This window comes from Osmerus mordax, chromosome 12, assembly GCF_038355195.1.
Source record: "Osmerus mordax isolate fOsmMor3 chromosome 12, fOsmMor3.pri, whole genome shotgun sequence".
Lineage (NCBI taxonomy): Eukaryota > Metazoa > Chordata > Actinopteri > Osmeriformes > Osmeridae > Osmerus > Osmerus mordax.
The window spans coordinates 180,410-204,007 of NC_090061.1; the positions used below are offsets into that span (position 1 = coordinate 180,410).

General features: G+C 44.7%; 1 protein-coding gene across 2 annotated transcripts; it reads left to right on the top strand.

The window, feature by feature from the left end:
* The first annotated feature begins 273 nt into the window (after window positions 1-273).
* nr3c1 (nuclear receptor subfamily 3, group C, member 1 (glucocorticoid receptor)) lies at window positions 274-23,184 on the top strand. Of its 2 annotated transcripts, none has more exons than XM_067248302.1 (9): window positions 274-554; window positions 1,750-2,996; window positions 15,960-16,132; window positions 17,237-17,353; window positions 17,507-17,788; window positions 17,944-18,088; window positions 18,659-18,789; window positions 19,030-19,187; window positions 19,383-23,184. In XM_067248302.1, exons 2-9 carry the CDS (start codon window positions 1,759-1,761, stop codon window positions 19,533-19,535), a joined length of 2,397 nt encoding a protein of 798 aa, XP_067104403.1. In that variant the 5' UTR covers window positions 274-554; window positions 1,750-1,758; the 3' UTR covers window positions 19,536-23,184. The 2 variants fall into 2 exon arrangements, with proteins under 2 accessions (XP_067104403.1, XP_067104404.1); XM_067248303.1 differs by having other exon boundaries at window positions 15,960-16,117.
* The last annotated feature ends 414 nt before the right edge of the window (window positions 23,185-23,598 follow it).

Here is a 23,598-nt window from a genome sequence, read left to right on the forward strand (position 1 = left end):
GTCCAAAACGTGTTGCATTTCTAACAGTCCATTCCTCGCAACATCGTAGGCCTTCGTTTGATCTGAATGAAAAATACGTTTGTGGCCTGACTTCTTATGCTGTAGAATGGGGGCGATGTGGCATGTTTACCATCTGTAAGATTTGCAGAGAGCCAACGCAACTACAGTGTTTCTATTTGTCGAAAGAGGGCGTTGCAGCATGCAGGATGTGACAGGTCAAGCCCAGCGCTCGGGCCGTGCTGTCAGATCTCCATTTTGTATGTTTTTCCTAGAGGTTAGCGCCTACTTTTCTCTTGGCTATGAACCGTGTCATAGCAGGCAGGCTACTTGAGTAGTTAGATAATTCTTTGCATTTCGTATGCATTTTGCTGTCGATTTCCTCGACGCGGATTAAAGGATTTTACTTAGATAATAGCTGTCCAATCTTATTTTATACCGAGGATCTGCAAATAAACACGCAGTTTGGTTCTGCTAATCGCTAGCATTAAGTAGTCCATAACCAAAACAATGTCAGACTATGCATGGACTCGCATCAACTACCAATCGTTTGACGGGTAGGCAAATGCAAACGATTGTTTTTTTCTCTAAATTAATGATTCCATACATTCAATGTTGTATGCATTTTGCGTTTCTGTTTTCAAATTATAAGCACCAGCTAAAAGGTAGCTATCTAGTTAAGAAACTTGACTAAATGTACATTAGTTAGCTAGCTAGCCTACATTCACTGCAGCGACATTTGGGGGGAACTTGTCAAAGTAATATGTTTAGGGAGCATATAGCTCCTAGCTAACGTTGTGGCAAGCGTTGTCGCAGCAGCTAGGGCTAGCTAGCTAGCTAGCATGCAGGAAATAGTGCACTACTAGACTACTAGCTACTAGTACAGTATTATTAATGACGTTGACGTTTAGCTAGTTAGTTTTGCTTGTTGACATGTTGGGCAAATATTGGTGACAAATTATCATCGCGTTAACAAGCAGCTAGCTTCATACTTTAAGTTTATTTTACTAACTTGCCCTTGGGTTTGTGTGGAAAAAATGACATCTAAATAGGGAACGATAGTTCCAAGTTAGCTAGCTAGCCAAATATGCTAGCTTGGCTACAGGGCGCGCATTGGTGCTCACAGAAGCGGGGCCTAATAATACTTTTACTTAGACATCATTAGCTAGCTTGCCAAATCATTATAAATCGTATGCCTGTCTACATTTTCAAACTAAATTTGTAATTTAACCGTACCAGTAGTGCTAGTTTCCTCTTTGGAACCTAGACAGAAATATAGCTCGATTAGATATTTAAGTACGTCATATAGTCTACAGATCGGGTTTTGACTACATTATGGCAGTGCAGTTTTGCTTGTCTAATTTGAAAGGTTTTGGCCAGGATAGCTTCCTCCTACACCCATCGCCATTAATTCACGCCATAAAGATATTCTTGAATGTATTAAGCTATTAAATGGCATTTATCTAAGTGATCATGTGCTAGTAGCACATTTTTGCTGGAGGATATGTCATCAAATATTTTTTGTTGCTTGCCTATGCTTTTTTGTTGAGGTAATCTGAGTTTCAGATTAAGATACATTTGTGTCAATATTGGTAAATTTGTTTTCCTGCTGTCATTACAACAAAACCTACCGTCAGCCACTTTACATGCGTAAACAGTGAGCAATTCACAGGATGCTGTGTTTTTATCTGCTAATTGGTTCTCTCTCAAACTCTCACCTTCTCTCTTTGTCTTGTTCTCTCAAACAATTAGGACCAAAAGATGGATGAAGGAGGAGTAAAGAGGAGAAAGAGTACCAGAGATGCCCATCTGAGCACGCTGGTGTACAGAGAGAGCCCTGCCGAGGGAGCCCCACTGAGAGTCGCTCCTCGCAGTGCCATGTCCGTAGCCTCCGCCACGTCTGTGGGGCTTCCGTCCAGCCTTCTCATGCAGCCCGGAGACGTGCTCAACGGCCTCAGCACCAGCCCCCCCCCAGAGGATCTCACCACAGGCTCTGTCACAGCCTCCGTCGGCCTCTACGTGGAAGACCTGGAGCTCAAGGGGCAGCGGCCCCAGCAGCAGCTGCAGTTTCCCCAACAGCAGGCTCAGAGCCACGCCTCCAGCTCCCTGGGTCTCTGTGCTGCGGGGGAGAACTTCTCCCGGCTGGAGGCTAGCATTGCTGACCTCACTAGTGCCTCCCCCTCCATGGAGTCTCTGATAGGGGGATCCGACCCCAGCCTGTTCTTGAAGACTGAGGACTTCTCCATGGATAAAGGAGACCCCATGGACCTGGATCACGACGCCTTCGGGCACAGGGACGTTGACGTGAGCCAGAAGCTGTTCAACGACAACACCCTGGACCTGCTCCAGGACTTTGAGCTGACCGGCTCGCCCTCAGACTTCTATGTAGGGGACGATGCGTTCCTCTCCACCCTGGGGGACGACGACTCCCTGATGGGGGAGCTGAGCTCTGAGAGGGACAGTAAGCCCTCCCTGGCTGGGCCTGGAGGAGGGGGCGGCTCCTCTGGCCTGAACGGCAGCAGCCTCACACCTTCTCAGGATGAGTCCAACTCAAGCACATCCACCTCCACCACGCCCACGCTTAGCGCTGCCCTGGTGGTGAAGAAGGAGAAGGACGCTGGTTTCCTGCAGCTTTGCACCCCAGGGGTGATCAAGCAGGAGAAGACATCTGCTGGGCGCAGCTACTGCCAGATGAGCAGTGGCTCCACTTCGTCGTCCTCCTCTGGCCTCCCCAGCCCCATCTCCATCTGTGGGGTAAGCACCTCCAGCGGGCAGAGCTACCACTTCGGGGTGAGCTCCTCCAGCCCGGCCTCCAGCTCCAGCTCCAGCAGTGGAGGCACTCACAAGGACCAGAAGCCCGGGTTCAGCCTCTACCCTGCACTGACGACCATCGGGGAAGCCTGGAGCAACCGGACGCCAGGCTACGTGGACGCCTCAGGAATGCAGAGGGGAGATGGCTTCTCCAGCTCCCCCGCCTCCTTCTCGGCTGGCTTCTCCAGGTAAGGAATGTTCTTAGTAAACACAAGCGGTCAGGAGGTGTGGGCTGGGCCAGGGGGCAGGAGGTGGTGTGGATCTGGAAAGGGGCCTTGCTAGCCAGCCCTGGAGGGAGATGGAAGGCAATTCAGATTTACATTTATTCATTTAGCTTTTAATCCAAAACTGTGATGGTAGGCTGCAGCTCTGTCCTAAACTGGCTTGTATCAACATGCACCAAATCACTGTGTTTGTGTGTGCCTTGTGTGCAGAATGAAATAGGCCTATTGTAGTTCCAGCTACAGTTCCGTGTTGGGTAGATTGCCAACTGTTATCCTGCCTTATCTTTACAGTAGAACTAGCTATTGCCTCCACAAATGGGTATAGAAACTAGGTCATAAATTGGGTCTTGCTGCAACTTCTGAACAGTCAGAAAATAAGTTTGTGAAGAGGGGCATGGCACCATGGCTATGCGGGTGTGTATATTGCTGAAGGGGAATTCCAGCCTCTATGCAGACAGTTGACATAATCAACAGTGCTACCTGTTTTGAACCACTCGTCCCTATGGCAACAATGAAGATTCAAGCTAGTTGCACTTTTTCTGTCTAGCTTATGAGAAATATCCATTCTCTAAGAGCCAGAGAGTTCATTTTGGCATATCCTCCCTTTGCTTTATTCTAAAGATAGACTAGAGGGAGACACTCTGCTAACCAGTGTAGCGACTGTACTAACCAGTGTAGCGACTGTGCTAACCAGCGTAGCGACTGTACTAACCAGTGTAGCGACTGTACTAACCAGTGTAGCGACTGTGCTAACCAGTGTAGCGACTGTACTAACCAGTGTAGCGACTGTACTAACCAGTGTAGCGACTGTGCTAGCCAGTGTAGCGACTGTGCTAACCAGTGTAGCGACTGTGCTTACCAGTGTAGCGACTCTGCTAACCACGGGTGAGGTGTAAGGACAGACTTAAGTCCTGGTCGGAGCAGGGTATGGAGCAGAGGAGGGGATGTCAAGCTTTATTCGATGACGATGAAAGAATAAACTTTGTAAGGTGTGTGTTGCACATTTTGTCTCTGCTAGGTGCTGCTCCTTCAGAGCTTGGACCGTCCACAGTTACTGTAAAACTAACACCACTAGTGATGGGTCGTTCGCGAATGAGCAGGCTCTAAGAGCCGGCTCTTGTAGGTGGACGTCGAGAGCTGGCTCGCATATCTGAAGAGCCGACTCTATTTTTAATAGATTAATATATCCTATATAGGGAGTCAGGTGGCCGAGCGGTTAGGGAATCGGGCTAGTAATCTGAAGGTTGCCAGTTCGATTCCCGGCCGTGCAAAATTACATTGTGTCCTTGGGCAAGGCACTTCACCCTACTTGCCTCGGGGGAATGTCCCTGTACTTACTGTAAGTCGCTCTGGATAAGAGCGTCTGCTAAATGACTAAATGTAAATGTCTATAGAAATTAAATGATTATGTAATAATGAAATAATGAATGATTTTATTTGTATTTAAAATAATTGACTAATTCAAAGAACAACAAAACAATTATTATATAAAGGCGCACACACATTCGTTTCGACTGTCTGATCAGTAGGGCTGTCCCCACTCAGTCGACTAGTCGATTTTCTGGTCGATATGCTCTTGGTTGATTAAGATTTTTTTAGTCAAGCTGCCATATGGCAGTGTGAGATCTGATTCCCGCTTGTGTCATCATTGCTGAATTAACTAAATGTTCTACAAAAATTGTAGATTATATTATTTAAGACAAATAAAGCAACTCTAAAACTGTATAATTTAATTATAATTTTTTTTTTTTACTTTCGTTAATCTGCGCTTTGTTTTGTTTTGGTATTTTGCACACGGCACGAGCACAATTGGATGCCGAACTACAAACTCTGCCATAGCCTATTTTGTCGGTGTTATTAGTCAAAAGGGCAAAGAAATCTGTGGTATGGCAGCATTTAATTAAAGTACATTTACAAAGTACCGGGTGACTCCAAAAACGTTGAATGCAAACTCTGCCAACAACGGTTTATTTTTCATAGTTCAACGTCGAATATGATGTAGCTTACCACCTGAAAAACATAAGTTGGCCTAACCCTACTTCATTCATGCTAACGTGCTGGGTTGAAAAATGAATGCCTATTATAAGAATCACATCCAAATCGAATGACATTATCTTCTCCGGCCAATACAACAAAATCTTTCTCTGTTGCACCGTTCCCAACTCAGCTTCTACGTAAGTTCGCATGCTGCAAGTTTTCAGCAAGTGATAAGTGCGCTCTGATGATTTGCATGTTAAACAAACAATATTTTTTATTTGTATTACATTGTAAGACATACTAAATACCATTGGCATTCGGTTACAACAGGACTGGTGATACGATGCTTATTATTAGTAGGCTATTAGCGGCTGAATCTGCAATGTCCAGCATCCATTGAGTCAGATCGGGAAAATGTTAGTACTGTAAGTGTTTCAAATTTCAATTAGTAAGTAAGTAAGTAAGACTTTATTTATATAGCACTTTTCATACAAGAATTGCAGCTCAAAGATTAGTCGATTTTCAGACGTTTTAGTCGAGTCTTGGTCGACCAAAGAAAATCTTATTCGGGGACAGCCCTAGTCACATTCTGTTGCTGTCAATCATACACGCAGTATCAACCAATTATACTGCATGAGGGAGGGCCGAGCCAACTCACACCCACACAGGCAGACGAGTAGTCGAAACTCGGAGGAGAGCCATAACAAATCAATGCATTTTAAAGACATTGTGGTTAAGGTAGAGTATGATTGAATTTAATAATTCAATTAGAATTGTTTTCACACCTAATATAGTCAGTCATAGTTCAAAAAAGTATTTTTTAAAGAGCCGTTTGGGAGCCAAATGAGACGGCTCTTTTCAGTGAGCCGAGTCAAACGAGCCGGCTCACGAAAAAGAGCTGGAATGCCCATCACTAAAAACCACAGAATGTGAAAAACTGAAAACTGGAGGTGCAGCAATACCATTTGTTATTATATAAATTTTTTATTGTAGAAATTAAGTGCCTTCTCTACAAATTAGCTGCAAACTGACATCAAACATAGCTTATCTAGCTTGTCTGTATATGTTGGTCATAAAAGCATACATCAAGAAATAGCCAATGTTTTGCATTTGAAAACTGGCAAGCCTAAACTTGGTTGGTAGCCGTTTCAGAGACATTACTTCCCTGGCCAGGTGGTCAGACTCTGCCTGACGTTTCTCTCTATGAGGAGAGGGCATGTTGGGGCATGCCTAACTACTGTGCGTCAACTCTAAATCAAACCTCATTCAACATCTTGTACTTATCATCATCACTAATTATCCAGATAGGACACAAACACCAACTCCAGCCATGCAGTTCCCTGACAAATGAGAAGTGTTTTGGGGTCAAGTTAATTGGGTTAGGGTTAGTTAGGTTTAGTTAATTTACATAAACATATTGTGACCATAAATGCAGATGTCCTGCATACATATTTAATCTTCACGCCAAATTAAAATTGTGGTTATTCTGGCGGTTGAAGTTTCAGTAGTTGGATTTAGGTTTCAGTGCAATGATGGGGTGGAGGTTGGTGTTGTGGGTGGTGTTGTGATGGCGGTCTGTTACAACGCCAGACAGTTCATGTTGGTGCAGTTCAGCCTTAATTTTATGGAGACAGAACAGATTGGTGAAAAAAAGGATAGGCCTCATACTCAATTCTCATGTGGGTCTAATTTCACACTCTCTTTGTGGTCTTGAGGTGTGTGTGTTAGAGATGATTGGGAGTAGGGTTTGCATGCGTCTGTTGGACTCGACCTGTGACATTTAGCAGCTTGCGGCTGATTTCTCGTCCTCTGTCAGGTAGGCCTCAAGTCACATCTGCCTCTTCACACGGACATGCTGCTCCCTCTAACACACCCTGTACACACACACACCACATACACTCACACACCATGTACACACACACCACATACAGTCACACACACACGCACACACCACATACACACACACACACACCACTGTCACATACTCACTCAAACACACACACCACACACACACACTGCTGCTTTGTCTCCCTCCTTATCCTCCTTCCTGCTGTGACTCAGCATGTCAGAGCCAGACAGTTGGACTGGTTCTTCCTCTCCTGGCTACAAGTCTTGTTAGCTGTCCTCCTGGCTACAGGTCTGGTTAGCTGTCATGGTAATAGGTCTGGTTAGCTGTCCTCCTGGCTACAGGTCTGGTTAGGTGTCCTCCTGGCTACAGGTCTGGTTAGCTGTCCTCCTGGCTACAGGTCTGGTTAGGTGTCCTCCTGGCTACAAGTCTGGTTAGCTGTCCTCCTGGCTACAGGTCTGGTTAGCTGTCCTCCTGGCCTCAGGTCTGATTAGCTGTCCTCCTGGCTACAGGTCTGGTTAGTAGTCCTCCTGGCTACAGGTCTGGTTATCTGTCCTCTCCTGGCTACAAGTCTGGTTAGCAGTCCTCCTGGCTACAGGTCTTGTTAGCTGTCCTCCTGGCTACAAGTCTGGTTAGCTGTCCTCCTGGCTACAGGTCTGGTTAGCTGTCCTCCTGGCTACAGGTCTGGTTAGCTGTCCTCCTGGCTACAGGTCTGGTTAGGTGTCCTCCTGGCTACAAGTCTGGTTAGCTGTCCTCCTGGCTACAGGTCTGGTTAGCTGTCCTCCTGGCCTCAGGTCTGATTAGCTGTCCTCCTGGCTACAAGTCTGGTTATCTGCAGGAAGGGTGCAGGAAATGTGGAACACATGCTGTGAAAGGGTGCAGGAGCTGCAGGGATGTTTAAATATATTGCTCTTCACTTCTTGAAGCCCTGGTTTAAATTCATATATTTTTTATGTCGCCACAATCTAAAAAGGATAAATTGCTCTTAAACATGCACATGATATTAATAGACACCTTTTTGTCTAATAGCATACAAGGAGCTCTTTGTCCACCAGTCACACTTGGCCTTGAGATGCTGCAAGCTCCAAGGGCTTAGCTCTGACACATACAGCTGCTTCAGCGTTATGAATGGTTAGGGTTAGGAGATGTCCTGGTTCTTTCTGCCAGGGTGGTTAGGGTTAGAAGTCCAGCCAGTTGTTTGCCTGCAACAGCAAGACTGAAACACTGAAAATACACTGAAATGTGATAAAAAGCTTATTGTTGTTCACACAGATGGAAACATTCCTTCTATGACCCATGCATACCACGGCTTGAAATTGCGACCTTTTTGTTGCATACGCTCCCGAAATTGTATCTGTGCGACCTCAAAATATATTTGAGAGCATTTGTGCAGGTGCAAATAATCATTATGGTGCGACCTGTTTTAACTTCTTAACAAAACGCTTGCAAATTAGCCTACTGTACAATTCCTGCTGTGAGCTGATACAGTGACCGGTCTACCGTTCTATCCAACGTTACGCAACCAATTTAACTTCATCTTTACGTTCTTAACTTTAATACAGATTTTAGATTGGTTAAAATTAGCTGTCAACTACTCCATGGCACTGCACTCCGTTGTCACGTGACAGGCAGCTAACTCTTGCAAAAAATGTGATGAGCTGAAAAGACAAGAATTTTTTTTTCAGTGGGTTCAATATTTGCTTTCCTAACTTTTAAAAGTTGGGAGCAAGGTTAAAAAGCAAAAAAAACTCACTGCACATATTACAGACATACTGTACTGGCATCTTACATTTTAAACAAAAGATGACATCAATATTAAAGATGTCATCATCTTGCAGTTATTTGTGCATTTGATGAGGACTTCAGATAGAGGAAGTAACTCTTTCAGGTCTCTCACGCAATGGAAACCCTAACCCTGTCCCACCTGTGGCTCCCAGATGTCTGGTAATTCTGTTGAAGGTTGTGTGGGAGTTGGTGGAGATGTGTGGTCAGGTTTGGAGATGTGAGGGGATGTGTGGTCAGGTTTGGAGATGTGAGGGGATGTGTGGTCAGGTTTGGAGATGTGAGGAGATGTGTGGTCAGGTTTGGAGATGTGAGGGGATGTGTGGTCAGGTTTGGAGATGTGAGGAGATGTGTGGTCAGGTTTGGAGATGTGAGGGGATGTGTGGTCGGGTTTGGAGATGTGAGGGGATGTGTGGTCAGGTTTGGAGATGTGAGGGGATGTGTGGTCAGGTTTGGAGATGTGAGGGGATGTGTGGTCAGGTTTGGAGATGTGAGGGGATGTGTGGTCAGGTTTGGAGATGTGAGGAGATGTGTGGTCAGGTTTGGAGATGTGAGGGGATGTGTGGTCAGGTTTGGAGATGTGAGGAGATGTGTGGTCAGGTTTGGAGATGTGAGGGGATGTGTGGTCAGGTTTGGAGATGTGAGGAGATGTGTGGTCAGGTTTGGAGATGTGAGGGGATGTGTGGTCAGGTTTGGAGATGTGAGGAGATGTGTGGTCAGGTTTGGAGATGTGAGGGGATGTGTGGTCGGGTTTGGAGATTGAGGAGATGTGTGGTCAGGTTTGGAGATGTGAGGAGATGTGTGGTCAGGTTTACATTTACATTTATTCATTTAGCAGACGCTTTTATCCAAAGCGACTTCCAAGAGAGAGCTTTACAAAGTGCATAGGTCACTGATCATAACAACGAGATATCCACAAAACATTGCGAGTAGCCAAAACATGAAGCACACATTGTGAACAACCAAAGTAAGTGCCAAAGGGAAGAACCATAAGAGCATGTAGTTAAACAAGTTACAATTAAACAACATGAACTGCTATAAGTGCAAGTGTACCTGTGAAAAAACAAAAAAACAAAACAAGCAACAATAATAAAAACAATATATCACAGCGAGTACAAACAATTTTAAATCAGTTACCACTAACCACAAGAGCAACAAGTCTCTGAGCAAGAGTCATTGTGATCCTTGAGGAAACTAACATTGGGTCAAGCGAACCATTCCTAAGTACCGTTGTACTCCCGGAACAAGTGCGTCTTGAGCCTTTTCTTGAAGGTGGAGAGACAGTCAGTGTCTCTGATGGAGGTGGGGAGTTGATTCCACCACTGGGGGGCCAGACAGGAGAAGAGCTTGTGTTGGGACCGGGTGGTCTTGAGCGGTGGGACCACCAGGCGGTTGTCTGAAGAAGACCGTAGGTGACGGGTGGGGGTGTAAGGCTGCAGGAGAGACTTGATGTAGACGGGTGCAGTCCCGTTCACTGCTCGGAAGGTCAATACCAGGGTCTTGAATCTGATACGGGCCGTGATAGGTAGCCAGTGGAGAGAGATGAGGAGCGGGGTAACATGGGAGCGTCTGGGTAGATTGTAGACCAGGCGGGCCGCTGCGTTCTGAATCCTCTGAAGAGGGCGGGTTGCACATGCTGGGAGACCAGCGAGCAGCGAGTTGCAATAGTCCAACTTGGAGAGGACAAGTGCTTGGACTAGCAGCTGGGTGGAGTGCTCAGACAGGTATCTCCTGATCTTCCGGATGTTGTAGAGGGTGAATCTACACGACTGGGAGACCGCAGCAATGTGGGCCGTGAGGGAGAGCTCGTCGTCCATGGTAACCCCAAGGTTCCTGGCAGAGGATGAAGGGGTCACCGTCGCAGATCTCCAGGTTTGGAGATGTGTGGTCAGGTTTGGAGATGTGAGGAGATGTGTGGTCAGGTTTGGAGATGTGAGGAGATGTGTGGTCAGGTTTGGAGATGTGAGGAGATGTGTGGTCAGGTTTGGAGATGTGAGGAGATGTGTGGTCAGGTTTGGAGATGTGAGGGGATGTGTGGTCAGGTTTGGAGATGTGAGGGGATGTGTGGAGATGTGAGGAGATGTGTGGTTGGGTGTGTAAATCTGTGGTCAGGTTTGGAGAATGTGAGGATATTAGGGCTGAACGATTTCGGAAAATAAGCTAATTGCAATTATTTTGACTAATATTGCAATTGCAATGTAATATGTGATTATTATATGATTTATTATTAATAAATATAGACTACTGATCTCCAGTCAGCAACATAACACACAAAGTTCAGATTTTTTAAATAAATTAAATCAAAGCTAAACGTAGGCTAATAAGATGTGCGTTGCACTTTCTTAACTAAAGCTAGCTAGCTACCGTTTTGGGAAAAAAAACTTGCGCTGTGGGGACCGTCGAAAATATTTAGAACTCAAGCATCTAAAGGTTAAATCTTAAAAGAAAAAGAAACACTGTCTGAACATTTCTGATCCAGTCAGTAGCCTAACAGAAAGAGTATAGCACTGACAGCCTAGTGATCCTACTGTATGTGTATCACCTAGGGGCATCATATCTTTCGTGATGAACGCTGTTACTGTTTGAGTAATTTCGTACATGAATATGGAGTTAGGCTTTGAAACAATTCGATCAGTAATCCTGTCGGGTGTTATCTGGCCTATTTGACACACTGGTGTTCAGAATTTTAGCTATGCATTGTAGATGGCTTTGTGCTGTTTTTTAGGGCCGAATTAGGTTGGTGTTGTTGCCCCGTGAGATAGCAACGTTAGCCAGGCCGGTTTTGCACAATACTTGACACTGCGCAGCATATTTTTTAAAGGCGAAATTGGCAAAGTGTCTGTAGTGTCAGGTTCTGTCGAGCCTGAGGCCATCGTACAGGTCAAGGTAAAGTGTAACGTGCAAAGTTGATCCTTCATCTGCAAACTGCGTTACTCTCGTGTGTCACGTGACCAAAGTAAAATCGCAGCCTTTGTGATTACAAAATCTTGTTTTGTCACATCGCGATATTATCGCAAATGCAATTAATCGTTCAGCTCTAGTGGAGATGTGAGGAGATGTGTGATCGGGTTCGGAGATGTGTGGAAAGTAGTTAAATTTGTACTTGCACGTTTGTTGCTCTTACTGTTATTAAGGTAAATTATTTTACTTTGTATTGTTGGTTATATGATTTTGATTGGCTTGCTCTAAAAACATCCTCTCATCTCTGCCTCCCTTCTTTCCCCGTAGCCAGTGGCAACAAGGCAGTCAACCTCAGAGATGTAAATCCCCTTGATGCGGTTGTGTGTGCGACGTGCGTGTGTTGTGTAGGTGTTGTGTATGTGTGTGTGATGTCAGGAGGGTGCTGGGTGGTGTGTAGGAAAACGTGTGTTGTGTAGGAAATGTCTTGTGCACGCCCCCGTGTTGCGTGGCTTCTCCAACCACAACACTGCTAACACCTCTCGTCTGACCTGCTTTCCTCACAGTAGACTGTTTTCCTACTCTACTCTGCTGTACTCTACTGTGAGGAAAGCAGCCTACTGTATTCTACTCTGCTCCTACTCTAATCTTTCCTCACAGCAGAGTAGATTAGGCATTTTAAAAACTCAATAGATCAGTTCCTCTTTTCTATTTTCATAGTAACTTGGGAAAGACACATTTCCTTCTGGTCCTCCTAGAGGTGGCTCTCTGGCACGGCCTGGTGTGTGTCGGGGGGAAGGAGGGAAAACTCAAGGTTACTTAACTACATTTTATGATGGATATTTTGGATTGGTTTGTTTGCATCAGCAGGAGAGCATCAGGTCCAGGGAGCATGGAGGCTCTGTATACTGCAGCACCAAGCACTGTTCTTCCTGCTCCCTCCTCTCTGAGCTAACCCAGGAAACCAGATTGTTTTCTTTTGTTTTGTGAGAAATGTTTCATAATGCCTGACTGAAAACAGACATTCTGAGTTAAATGGAGACCAGCCAGTAAGACTGTCTGCATGCTGATGGAGGGTGGATCAGTGGTGCTCATCTGATCCCAGTTTGACCAGTCAGAATGGGTTGGTATTGACATGATGTGTGTGTTGCTGTGTTTGTGGGGTTGTGCGATGGGACCTATGCATAGGGATGGGTTTTGAGAACTGGTATGAAATTGTTAGCGGTCCCTGGTCTGTACCAAACTATTCATAAGCTTCTGGACAAACGCTGCTGCTGGTATTCTCCGGCTGAGCAAATCTAGCACCAGCCTAACCATCCCCTGTTGATGAAGCTGCCGGCTCCGTAGAGAAACCTGCCCTCCCCCAAAGCTAAAACCAAGTGTCAGGATGGGTCGGGCTACGAGAATAGACATTGTATAACTACGTGTTTACATTCTGCTCTCCATTAAATAATAATGACCGATGGAAAAAAACTCGAGCGATGTCTGGAGTCATGTTGGTTTGAGGTGCTGCTTCTCTGGCAATGTGTGATTTATCTTTAACAAGAAGCGGTGGCTTTGTTCCCTCTATAGCTCTGGTTCAGAAGAGCGGCAAAACTTCGAACCAGTTTGTGACGTTTGAAGCATTGAAAGTCATCAATCACGTGGTTATCGTAATTTGATACAAGCTCCAAAAAAAAAATTCTAAACTGTACGTATTGGTTTTGCAACACAAGCATCGATGCGACAGTGCCATACGTCCCATCCCTAGTGATCTACATTTAGGCCATACCGCCCAGCCTTACTGGTGTACACATTTTAGTAGCTGCCTGTCTTAATGTACCTGCTAAGTTGTTTAACATAGGCGTGGCAAATGGAGTGTTGGGGGTTGAGTAGAGACCAAACACTGCTGGTGCAGTAATAGGATTTAACAAAGCTGTCCTCATACCTTCAGCCTCAATCCCAGTTCACCAATTGGAAGCCTCCCTCATTGTGATATCACTCTCAGATGAGATCACACACATTTAATGGTTGGTGGTGAGGGGTAGTGGGTGGTGGTGAGAGGTTAATGTGTAGTGGGTGGTGTGTGAGGGGTTAATGTGTAGTGGGTGGTGTGTGAGGGGTTAGGGTTAGTGGGTGGTGGTGAGGGGTTAATGTGTAGTGGGTGGTGTGTGAGGGATTAGGGTTAGTGGGTGGTGGTGAGGGGTTAATGTACAGTGGGTGGTGTGTGAGGGGTTAGGGTTAGTGGGTGGTGGTGAGGGGTTAATGTGTAGTGGGTGGTGTGTGAGGGGTTAGGGTTAGTGGGTGGTGGTGAGGGGTTAATGTGTAGTGGGTGGTGTGTGAGGGGTTAGGGTTAGTGGGTGGTGGTGAGGGGTTAATGTGTAGTGGGTGGTGTGTGAGGGGTTAGGGTTAGTGGGTGGTGGTGAGGGGTTAATGTGTAGTGGGTGGTGTGTGAGGGGTTAGGGTTAGTGGGTGGTGGTGAGGGGTTAATGTGTAGTGGGTGGTGTGTGAGGGGTTAGGGTTAGTGGGTGGTGGTGAGGGGTTAATGTGTAGTGGGTGGTGTGTGAGGGGTTAGGGTTAGTGGGTGGTGGTGAGGGGTTAGGGTTAGTGGGTGGTGTGTGAGGGGTGTTGCAGAGCCATCACCTACCGCAGTTCAATGCAGATTTGATCTGTGCATGTATGTTTATGTAGCCGATGAAGGACAGACAGGTAGTGACAGATGGTGTGGAAAATAAGCAGACCATTGGGTACAAAAACCAGGGACAGGAAGAGAAAGACAGAGACAGATGGACACGCTGGCAAAGTGAGGAACAGACAGGCAGACAGTAATGCTGGCTGAAAGATTAGTGATTTTCTATCATTTTATTTGAAACTTCATTGAAAAAGTAAAGGCTGTGTGGAAGTATACCAGACATTGTTAAGATACTCTGGTGTCTGTTTGAGGTTTTATATTCCTAAAAATATTATAAAAGTCAAACATTTTCAAAATGGTCATGTCCAATATGAAACTAACTTCACCTCGGTCAATTAACACACTGTTTCGAGGTATTTAGTTTAGTTAGAAATGCTCCCACACCTTGGATGACTTGGGTCGTACTGATTTCTCTGCCTCCGCCATGTGTTTCAGAACAACGTTACTCAACAACGTCTCTCCGATGGCCTTTCCTCTACCTCCGCTCCGCGCTCAACTAAACTTTTTTTTTTTAATACTCAAACATCTCCGCGACATTGAGTGGCGTAATAATCGTGCGACACAACGAATCGATAATGAAATTCGTTGCCAACGCTTTTAATAATCAATTTTAATCGATTTAATCGATTCGTTGTTGCAGCCCTACCTCGTATAATCCTAACCCTCTCTGGTTGTGTTGTAGGGCCTGGTAGATGGTACAGCCTTTACCCTGGTAGATTGTACAGTGCTAACCCTGGTACATTTACATTTAGTCATTTAGTAGATGCTCTTATCCAGAGCGACTTACAGTAAGTACAGGGACATTCCCCCAGAGGCAAGTAGGGTGAAGTGCCTTTCCCAAGGACACAACGTCATTTGGCATGGCCGGGAATTGAACTGGCAACCTTCTGAATAATAGCCCGATTCGATAACCACTCAGCCCTCTGACTCTCTGGTAGATGGTACAGAATTACCCTGGTAGATGGTACAGTCCTAGCCCTGGTAGATGGTACAATCCTAGCCCTGGTAGATGGTACAGTCCTAGCCCTGGTAGATGGTGCAGTCCTAGCCCTGGTAGATGGTACAGTCCTAGCCCTCTCTGTGTGGGCGTTGTTGCTGCTGGAGGCAGGACCTGTGGTTCAGGACTGCAGCAAAGCCAGGCGCCATCTAGTGGCCAGTTGGAGAATCCCAGGGGATTGATGCATTCATTTCATAGACCTTTTAAAAGTCCATTCAAACAGTATACAGCGTGGGTGGCTGTTGTTATTGAGAATCATGGACATTTTCAATTTGGGGGGGGAACACTGCTGCAGTGTGGTGTTTGTCCCCTGTACCAAATGTGTTCTACCATGAAAACCACTCACTTCTCATCCTTGACTTTTTACTGTACTTTGGCTAAAAGTGTCTAATAAATAAAATGTCAGATGTAAAAGGTGCCCAATTCCCTTTATAGAGCCCTGATCATAGACTGTAAAAAGAATGGACGATGCGTCTCCGCTTCCTCCCACTGCACAAAAATGAAGCCAAAATATCCCGGATACGGGTTCTGCCCTCTTGCTGTGGTGATGTCATTTGGAGCCAGTCTGTGCAGAGGTGATCAGGTGGTGGAGCCGCGGTATTGAGGTCCCACCCATACACTCGCCAGACCCAATGACGAACACACACTAACCCCTTTTTTATATTGTCAAATAACCAATTAATAACAAACTGATCAAAACAATGAGCACTTGAACAGTCTATGGCTCTGATCCTAACCTGCCTCTTCTCCTTGCAGTTCCACTTCCAGGCAGGAGGGGGGTGCTGGTTCTGTGTCCCAGAGCAAGGCCAGTGGCACCAAGGTCTGCCTGGTGTGCTCAGACGAGGCGTCGGGCTGCCACTATGGGGTGCTCACCTGCGGCAGCTGCAAGGTCTTCTTCAAGAGAGCTGTGGAAGGTATGGTCGCAAGAGGTGGGACACTGCAAGCACACACACGTGCACTTACACACACATTTACACACGCATGTACACACACATACGTACGCACACATACACACACATGTACACACACACACGTACGCACACATACACACATGTACACACTCTAGGGGTCGACTGATTATTGGCACCAATATTAAGAATCTTTATAGTTATCGATCATTTTCAAAAAATATAAATAAATATTTGTATTTATTATTTCAGCTTTTTGCACCACCTGGTGCTGCTGGATTGGGACTAATTGTTACCCATTTTATTAGCTTATAAAACTTCAGGGAACTATTACATTTATTTTCCATTATTTGTTCATTTGTTGCTTGTTGTGGTTTAAATTTACTTCTTTAAGTTTTACTAAATGTTTACAGAATGCTGTTGGATGCTCCCTGCACTTTTTATTTTTATTTTGTTATTATTATTAATATTAATGTAATGTTTAACATTAATGTAATGTTAAGATATGGTTAAAATAATTTAAAGAGAGTCTTTGTCAGAGGCCTTTTTATTCAAAATGTTGACTTTAATTTTTATTTTTACACTAGACATATATATCGGTTCAAAATATCGGTTATCGGTCTACTTGATCTGTAATAATCGGTATTGGTCCTGAAAAACGTATATCGGTCGACCCCCTAACACACACACGTACGCACACACAAGCATGTACACTCACACACGAAGGTTCAAATACATACATGTATATACACACACACGCGGAAATGTACATACAAGCATATCCACATAAACATACTCAAACATACACATTAACAAATATGCACAAACACACACATACATAAAAACACATGTACTTCACCCTACTTGCCTCGGGGGAATGTCCCTGTACTTACTGTAAGTCGCTCTGGATAAGAGCGTCTGCTAAATGACTAAATGTTATGTAAATGTATACACACGTAAGCAATTTTAGTCAACTGCTAAAAAAAAGCTATTGTATTGGTGCCTGTCATAGACGATGACATGTTAAATTAAAGTCTGATAGTGACCTGTTGTTTATTTTTTACCCTGACTTAGCCAACTCAGTTTTAACTGATATTCACACACTAAACTGTCTCCCCCACTCAGGACAACATAATTACCTGTGTGCTGGGAGGAACGACTGCATCATCGACAAGATCAGACGGAAAAACTGTCCAGCCTGCCGATTCCGGAAGTGTCTAGTGGCAGGAATGAACCTGGAGGGTAAGTGTCTATCTCTCTCTCTCTCTTTGTCTGTCTGTCTCTCTGTCTGATCTCTTGTCACTGTCTCTCTTTCTCATCCATGCCTCCCCCTTCATATTGAAAGTGTACTTGCCCATTCTGAAGGTGTGATCACTGCTGTGTTTCTCCTGTCAGCTCGTAAGACCAAGAAGCTGAACCGTCTGAAGGGAATCCAGCCGAGCGCCCCAGCGGAGCTCAGCCCGCCCCCCCTGCCCGAGGCCCGCTCCCTGGTGCCCCGGTCCATGCCCCAGCTCATCCCCACCATGCTGTCCCTGCTCAAGGCCATTGAGCCAGACACCATCTATGCCGGCTACGACAGCACGGTGCCCGACACCTCCACGCGCCTCATGACCACCCTGAACCGGCTGGGAGGCCGGCAGGTCATTTCTGCTGTCAAGTGGGCCAAGGCCCTTCCAGGTAGGAGCTCCCCTCTGCCTGGCCCCCCTGCCTCGTACACCTGCAGACCGACAGACCTGCATCTGTACATTTTCTCTGTGCTACTGTTCAAAATATTCTGTCTGTAGAGTGTTCAGGATGTTCTGTTTTGAGTGTTCAGGATGTCGTCTGTCCAGGGTTCCGGAACCTTCATCTAGACGACCAGATGACGCTGCTGCAGTGTTCCTGGCTGTTCCTCATGTCCTTCGGGCTTGGCTGGAGGTCCTACCAACAGTGCAACGGAGACATGCTCTGCTTCGCTCCTGACCTCGTCATCAATGAGTATGCAGTCCAGCTGTCCTGTCACTCAGTTAGCTCTGTTAGTAGGTTACATCCTTCATCCGTCTGCAGGGCTTGACCATGGGTTACATCATCTGAACCATGGGTTACATCGTCTGAACCATTTTGGTTGCATATGCTCCCAAAATTGTGTGAGCGACCTGTTTTAATATTTTTTTTTACAAAACACACTCTGATTAGCCTACTACACCTACTACTACTATGTGTATACAGTGACCGGTCCACAGTTCTATCCAAGGTTACATAACCAATTAAACTTAATATTTATGTTTTCACCTTTAATGCAGAGATTTTAGTTTGGTTAATATTAGCCTTTTGTCACTGCGCTACGTTGTCACGTGACATGGAGCTAACCAGCGTGCAAAATAAATCTACAACATAAATGTTTTTGTTGTGTTGGTCCTTAATATTCGGTGGGTGCTTCTACATTTTTTACTGGTGCTCCTAACTTTCTAAAGTTGGGATTACCAGTGCCACCAAGTAAAAAAGTTAATTTCAAGCCCTGGTCTGTGTTACATGAGTGTAGGTTACATCCCTCTCTGTCTCTCGCAGGGAGCGTATGAAGCTGCCTTACATGGCAGATCAGTGTGAGCAGATGCTGAAGATCTCCAGTGAGTTTGTCAGGCTGCAGGTTTCTCATGATGAGTACCTGTGTATGAAGGTTCTCCTGCTGCTCAGCACAGGTGAGACTCTGTCTGTCTGTGTCTGTCTCTATGTCTGTGTCTCTGTCTGTCTGTCACTGTCTCTGTCTGTATGTGTCTCTGTCTGTGTCTGTCTCTGTCTGTATGTGTCTCTGTCTGTGTCTATCTGTCTCTGTCTGTGTGTGCGTCTGTCTGACTGTCTGTATAGTATTATCTCAGTTGTTGTTCAACAATAACATCTCAGCGTCGTATCAACAAACCCAGTTGTGTCTTGTCCCTCAGTGCCAAAGGACGGCCTGAAGAGCCAGGCGGTGTTTGAGGAGATCCGGATGTCCTACATCAAAGAGCTGGGCAAGGCCATCGTAAAGCGTGAGGAGAACTCCAGCCAGAACTGGCAACGCTTCTACCAGCTCACCAAACTACTGGACTCCATGCATGAGGTACACACACTCACAGGCACAGGCTCACTCACACACACACACACACTCACTCACAGGCAAAGACGCACACTCACACAGGCATGTGCACACACACACACACACACAGTGTCTAACCTTAATCCTTGACTAGCATGGATTATTCATTGTCCCAGGGTGGAGTAGTGTCAGACAAATGTTCTGTCTGTGATTTGGCAGATGGTGGGCGGTCTTCTGAACTTCTGCTTCTACACGTTCGTTAACAAGACCCTCAGTGTGGAGTTCCCTGAGATGCTGGCGGAGATCATCAGTAACCAGTTACCAAAGTTCAAGGCTGGAAGCGTGAAGCCTCTGCTCTTTCACCAGAAATGACTGTGACCCCCCAGCGCCCCAACACAATGCCTTAAAGTCCCCCAGCGCCCCACCCACCAGGAGCACTCCACCGGGGGCAGGAGCACACTCAGAGGATAGATTCTGCAGAGAAACAAGTGGAGAGAGAGAGGGGAGAAAGTGTGGGGAGAACTATGCAACAATGAGATGGGAGGGTCAGGGGTTGAAGGATCACAGGAAGCAGAGATTTGTAGAGTGAGAGAGAGAAAGCGTGAGAGAACACAGTGTGTTTATGTTCTAAATGGTCTCAGTACAGTATGAAACATGTCGGAAGGATCTCATTTACATAATCCACATAATCAACCATGAAATAAACTAACCATCTATGTTGTCTCAGGATTCTGACATAACGATATCTATAAGTAGATCAAATAAGTATCTGTGTACAGGTAATGATTATATTTTTTACATTACTCGATTTACAATATGTCATAGTTTAAACAGTTTCACAGATCAAAGTTAGATGAGCAAAGGTCATTTCTATATAACTATAACTTGCTGTCAATACTTTCCACAACTCGTAGACTCTCTTCCCCTTGTCTTCTGGGAGGGTTCTGACACCAGAATGACTGCTGTGTGTGTTACACACCTGACACCAGCTGTGTGGAAACATTCAAATGCTTTTCTCTTTTTTTCATGTGGGTTTTTAGAGATTACTTTTTGTAGAAAACGTTCACCCCAGTCAGATACAACTTCTCACATGCTAACTGCAAACAGGTTTACACGTCTTTTATAAAAGGGAAAAATGTGCCTTTTTCAGCTTGAAGTCTGATTTTATCCATCCTAACCCAAACCCTAACCCATCCACCCTCCTAAACTTTTTAAGGCTGGTTTCAATTTGTTCCATCTAAACCCAGCATGTCCATAATTGTATGTGATTGTATTTTGATATGACATGCAGTTCCAGATTTCCTTGTTTTTAACAGTCATGTTTTTTATGTTGAAGTTGGCAGCTTGGTGTTACTGGGTGAACTCATAACAAGTGATTCTTATGAATGAGTACATGTAGCTCTCCACACTATACCTAGTCACTCTGCTCTCTGAAACCCCTTTCCTACTAAATATGCTGTTAAGCAGCCACCGCCCCCAAACTACTAAAAGCTTTAAAAGAGAATGATACTATATACATTAATAGGTTTGAATTTAAACTGCATGGGAGGTGGGGGTTTTAGTCATGTGACTGATCCCTTAACTCCATGTTTGTGGTTTTTCCCATCATGCTACTGCTGGAATGTGATAGGTAGTTGCGTTAGCCAATCAGAAGGAGGTAAACGAGACCTGGCCATAAAAAACAAACTGGATGCCATGGTTTCTCTGAGAGGGCATTCCATCCTGTAGTCTACACTGACCACCAGGAGGCACACCAGTAACGGAGTTGTCAACAAAAAGTTTTTAAGTATGCAACAACAACAAAACAGCTTCAGACCCATACATATTTAAACATCTCTGGTGCATCTGAATGAAAGGCATTGATATTAACCCCTCAGTTTTCCTCCTGCTGTGTGTACACGTGTGGGTGTACGTGTGTGTGTGTATGTGTACGTGTGTGTGTGTGAACACGTGTGTGGGTGTATATGTGTGTGTGTGTGTGTGAACATGTGTGTGTGGCCATGTTAGGAAACCTTTCTTAGTAGTACTTATTATCTCATCCCATATCATCTTGTTGCTAGCATTATCCTCTCCACTCTCTGGGAATTACGCAGTGCCAAATCTTTTATTTACTGTTTTTAAGTTTGGGAAATCTGAACAGATGTCAGTGTTTATATCAACAGAAACCAAGAACGCATCCCCAATCAGAGACTTTATTAGGTTCATGAAGTCAAGTTCTGGATATGTACAGTGCTTTGGACCATAAGTAATGCCCTTTATGAGAATGAGTTATGAATTAATTTAACTAGTGAGCACAGAAGAGAAATGAATAAATTGTCATATTTACTCCGTTGGTATTATCACACCGCACCCTGTCTTTAGTTGTGTCTGGGGTGAGAGGTTGACAGCTTCTTTCTAGTGTGTCTTTCATGTCATTAGAACAGTTCCCTGGTCTTTTATCTTTTACTTATAGTTGGATTTTTAACGTTGTATTGTTTGTGTTGTGAAGCACAGACCCACCCAGATATCAGAAATATTATGAATCCACAGGGGCTTGTCGACCTTTATTAGAATTGTTTCATAGACATTTATCCAATATCATGATGACGCACTCTGTCTGGTCTGGAGAAACTGAAGGACAATAATGATGTAGATTAGAAAGAGATTTTAGGAAAGCTGCAGTGTGATTCTACTTTAATCGAATTAAAATAGTTGTTTTTATCTCGTTTGCTGTCTTGGTTGGTCTATTTGTGCATGGTGGAAAAGCACAGGTGTCATGTTTCTGTGTAACACACAAAGCCAACATCAGTCAAAGCTATCCAGCCATGCTCAAGACATGCTCAGGTGGGGTGTGATGGAGCAGGTGTATGTGGAGCAGGTGGTCGTCTATGTACACCGGTACATGGAATGAACCAAAAACACACTCTTTAATTTTCAACATTGTTTTCGTTGTTGGTTTTGTTTTTTGGCAGGAAGTGCTTAGCAAATTGGGTAAGTGTTAGTTTGTGTGTGTCTGTCGTTCCCCCCCCTCCCTCAGAACGGATGCTTGTGTGTACATTTTTTATTATATTTCAACTTTATTAGCTAATGATCCCTCCAGGCTCCCCAGGTTTACTTATAGTTTACTTTCACATCCAGTGCGTCACACTTCTCTGCCCCCTGCAGGTGTCTACTCCACCTTGTCTCATCTTGCTTTCCTCTGTGGATGAAAGCTGCTACATCTTAGGCAAGGCCTTCAGAATATGCAATAGACTTTAACAGAAGATTAGACTTCAGTGATCTCTGTCCTTTTTACACTAGACTTTTCATACCTTTTCCACACTCAGTTTAGTGGACATTCTTAGTACCTCTGCAGGACAGATTTTCAGGAAACGTTTACCTGTACGTCAGTAAAACAGTCCTCGGAAGCTTCTGGTGCGCGAACTCCAAGGTGACCAAAGCATTGACAAGTTCAGCATATTTCAATCTAGAATTAGCAGCCTTTAGCCAGACAAATGTACAGTACTTTTCTTTCTTTTTTTGCCCCAAATTGCTTTGGTCAAAATGTGTAATACTGTGAATTTGATAGGAGTCGGTTTCTTCTTTTCACACATTGCTTGTGAAAGTAATCACAACCTGAAAATTTGCACTACCCCAAATATTGTTTAAAATTCTATTTTGTATAAAACATATGCAAACATTAACTTTTGAGAATAATCAATATCACATGTCACTGATATTCTTTCTTTAAATCTTGGTTTTGCTTTCAAATCATTATGTTGGGTGTACATATAACCCCAATGTAAAGAAAATGTGGCGTATTTGTCCCAAAATAATAGTTTTCTATATCCACCTGTATAATTTCTCCCTGTAGAGTGAATCTGGTTGATCTTTTCCCTTTATCTGATTAAATGTTCAACAGGTTGTCTTTTGTTGCGTGGTACTTTTCAAAACAAACTAATTGTAAGTTGATGTGTGCTGATATGATAATATTAACTCAAACCCAGCAGTGAGCTGGAAGCCACTTAAGCACTTGCTGATACAATAAAGGTGCATCTCTGTTGCTGTGCGTGTCATCATTACTTGCTGGATGATTCTTGTATAGTGGAGGGGGCTGAATTGCTTTGATTAAATAGTCAACGCACACTATGGTATGACTGCATCTGACATTAGATCACAAGGTTGCGGGTTCTAATTCCCCATGTGGGCTAACACCGTGTCCTAACTGGATGCGTTCCTCTCCAGTTCTGAACTTTAAAACTATGTATAAAGAGACTGCGTGACACTACTGTTGCTTGTTCGGGTAACTATAAAGGCCATATATACTGGACCCATCATTTTGGTCTGACATTCCATAGCGCGCTCTTTAGGTAACATGCTCACTCACACAAGATGACGGATGGAGAAATAAAAGTACTGCTGGGCGGTCAAGAGAGGCGGGGGATAGACCTGCAGGATTACACAAACCTGAAGGCCC

Excerpts from the sequence above, each read along its gene's own strand:
- nr3c1 (XM_067248302.1), top strand. The coding sequence starts at position 1,759 with ATGGATGAAGGAGGAGTAAAGAGGAGAAAGAGTACCAGAGATGCCCAT. Across the intron at positions 18,790-19,029 it reads TCTCCTGCTGCTCAGCACAG|TGCCAAAGGACGGCCTGAAG; the intron begins GTGAGACTCTGT and ends CTTGTCCCTCAG. Across the intron at positions 19,188-19,382 it reads TACTGGACTCCATGCATGAG|ATGGTGGGCGGTCTTCTGAA; the intron begins GTACACACACTC and ends GTGATTTGGCAG.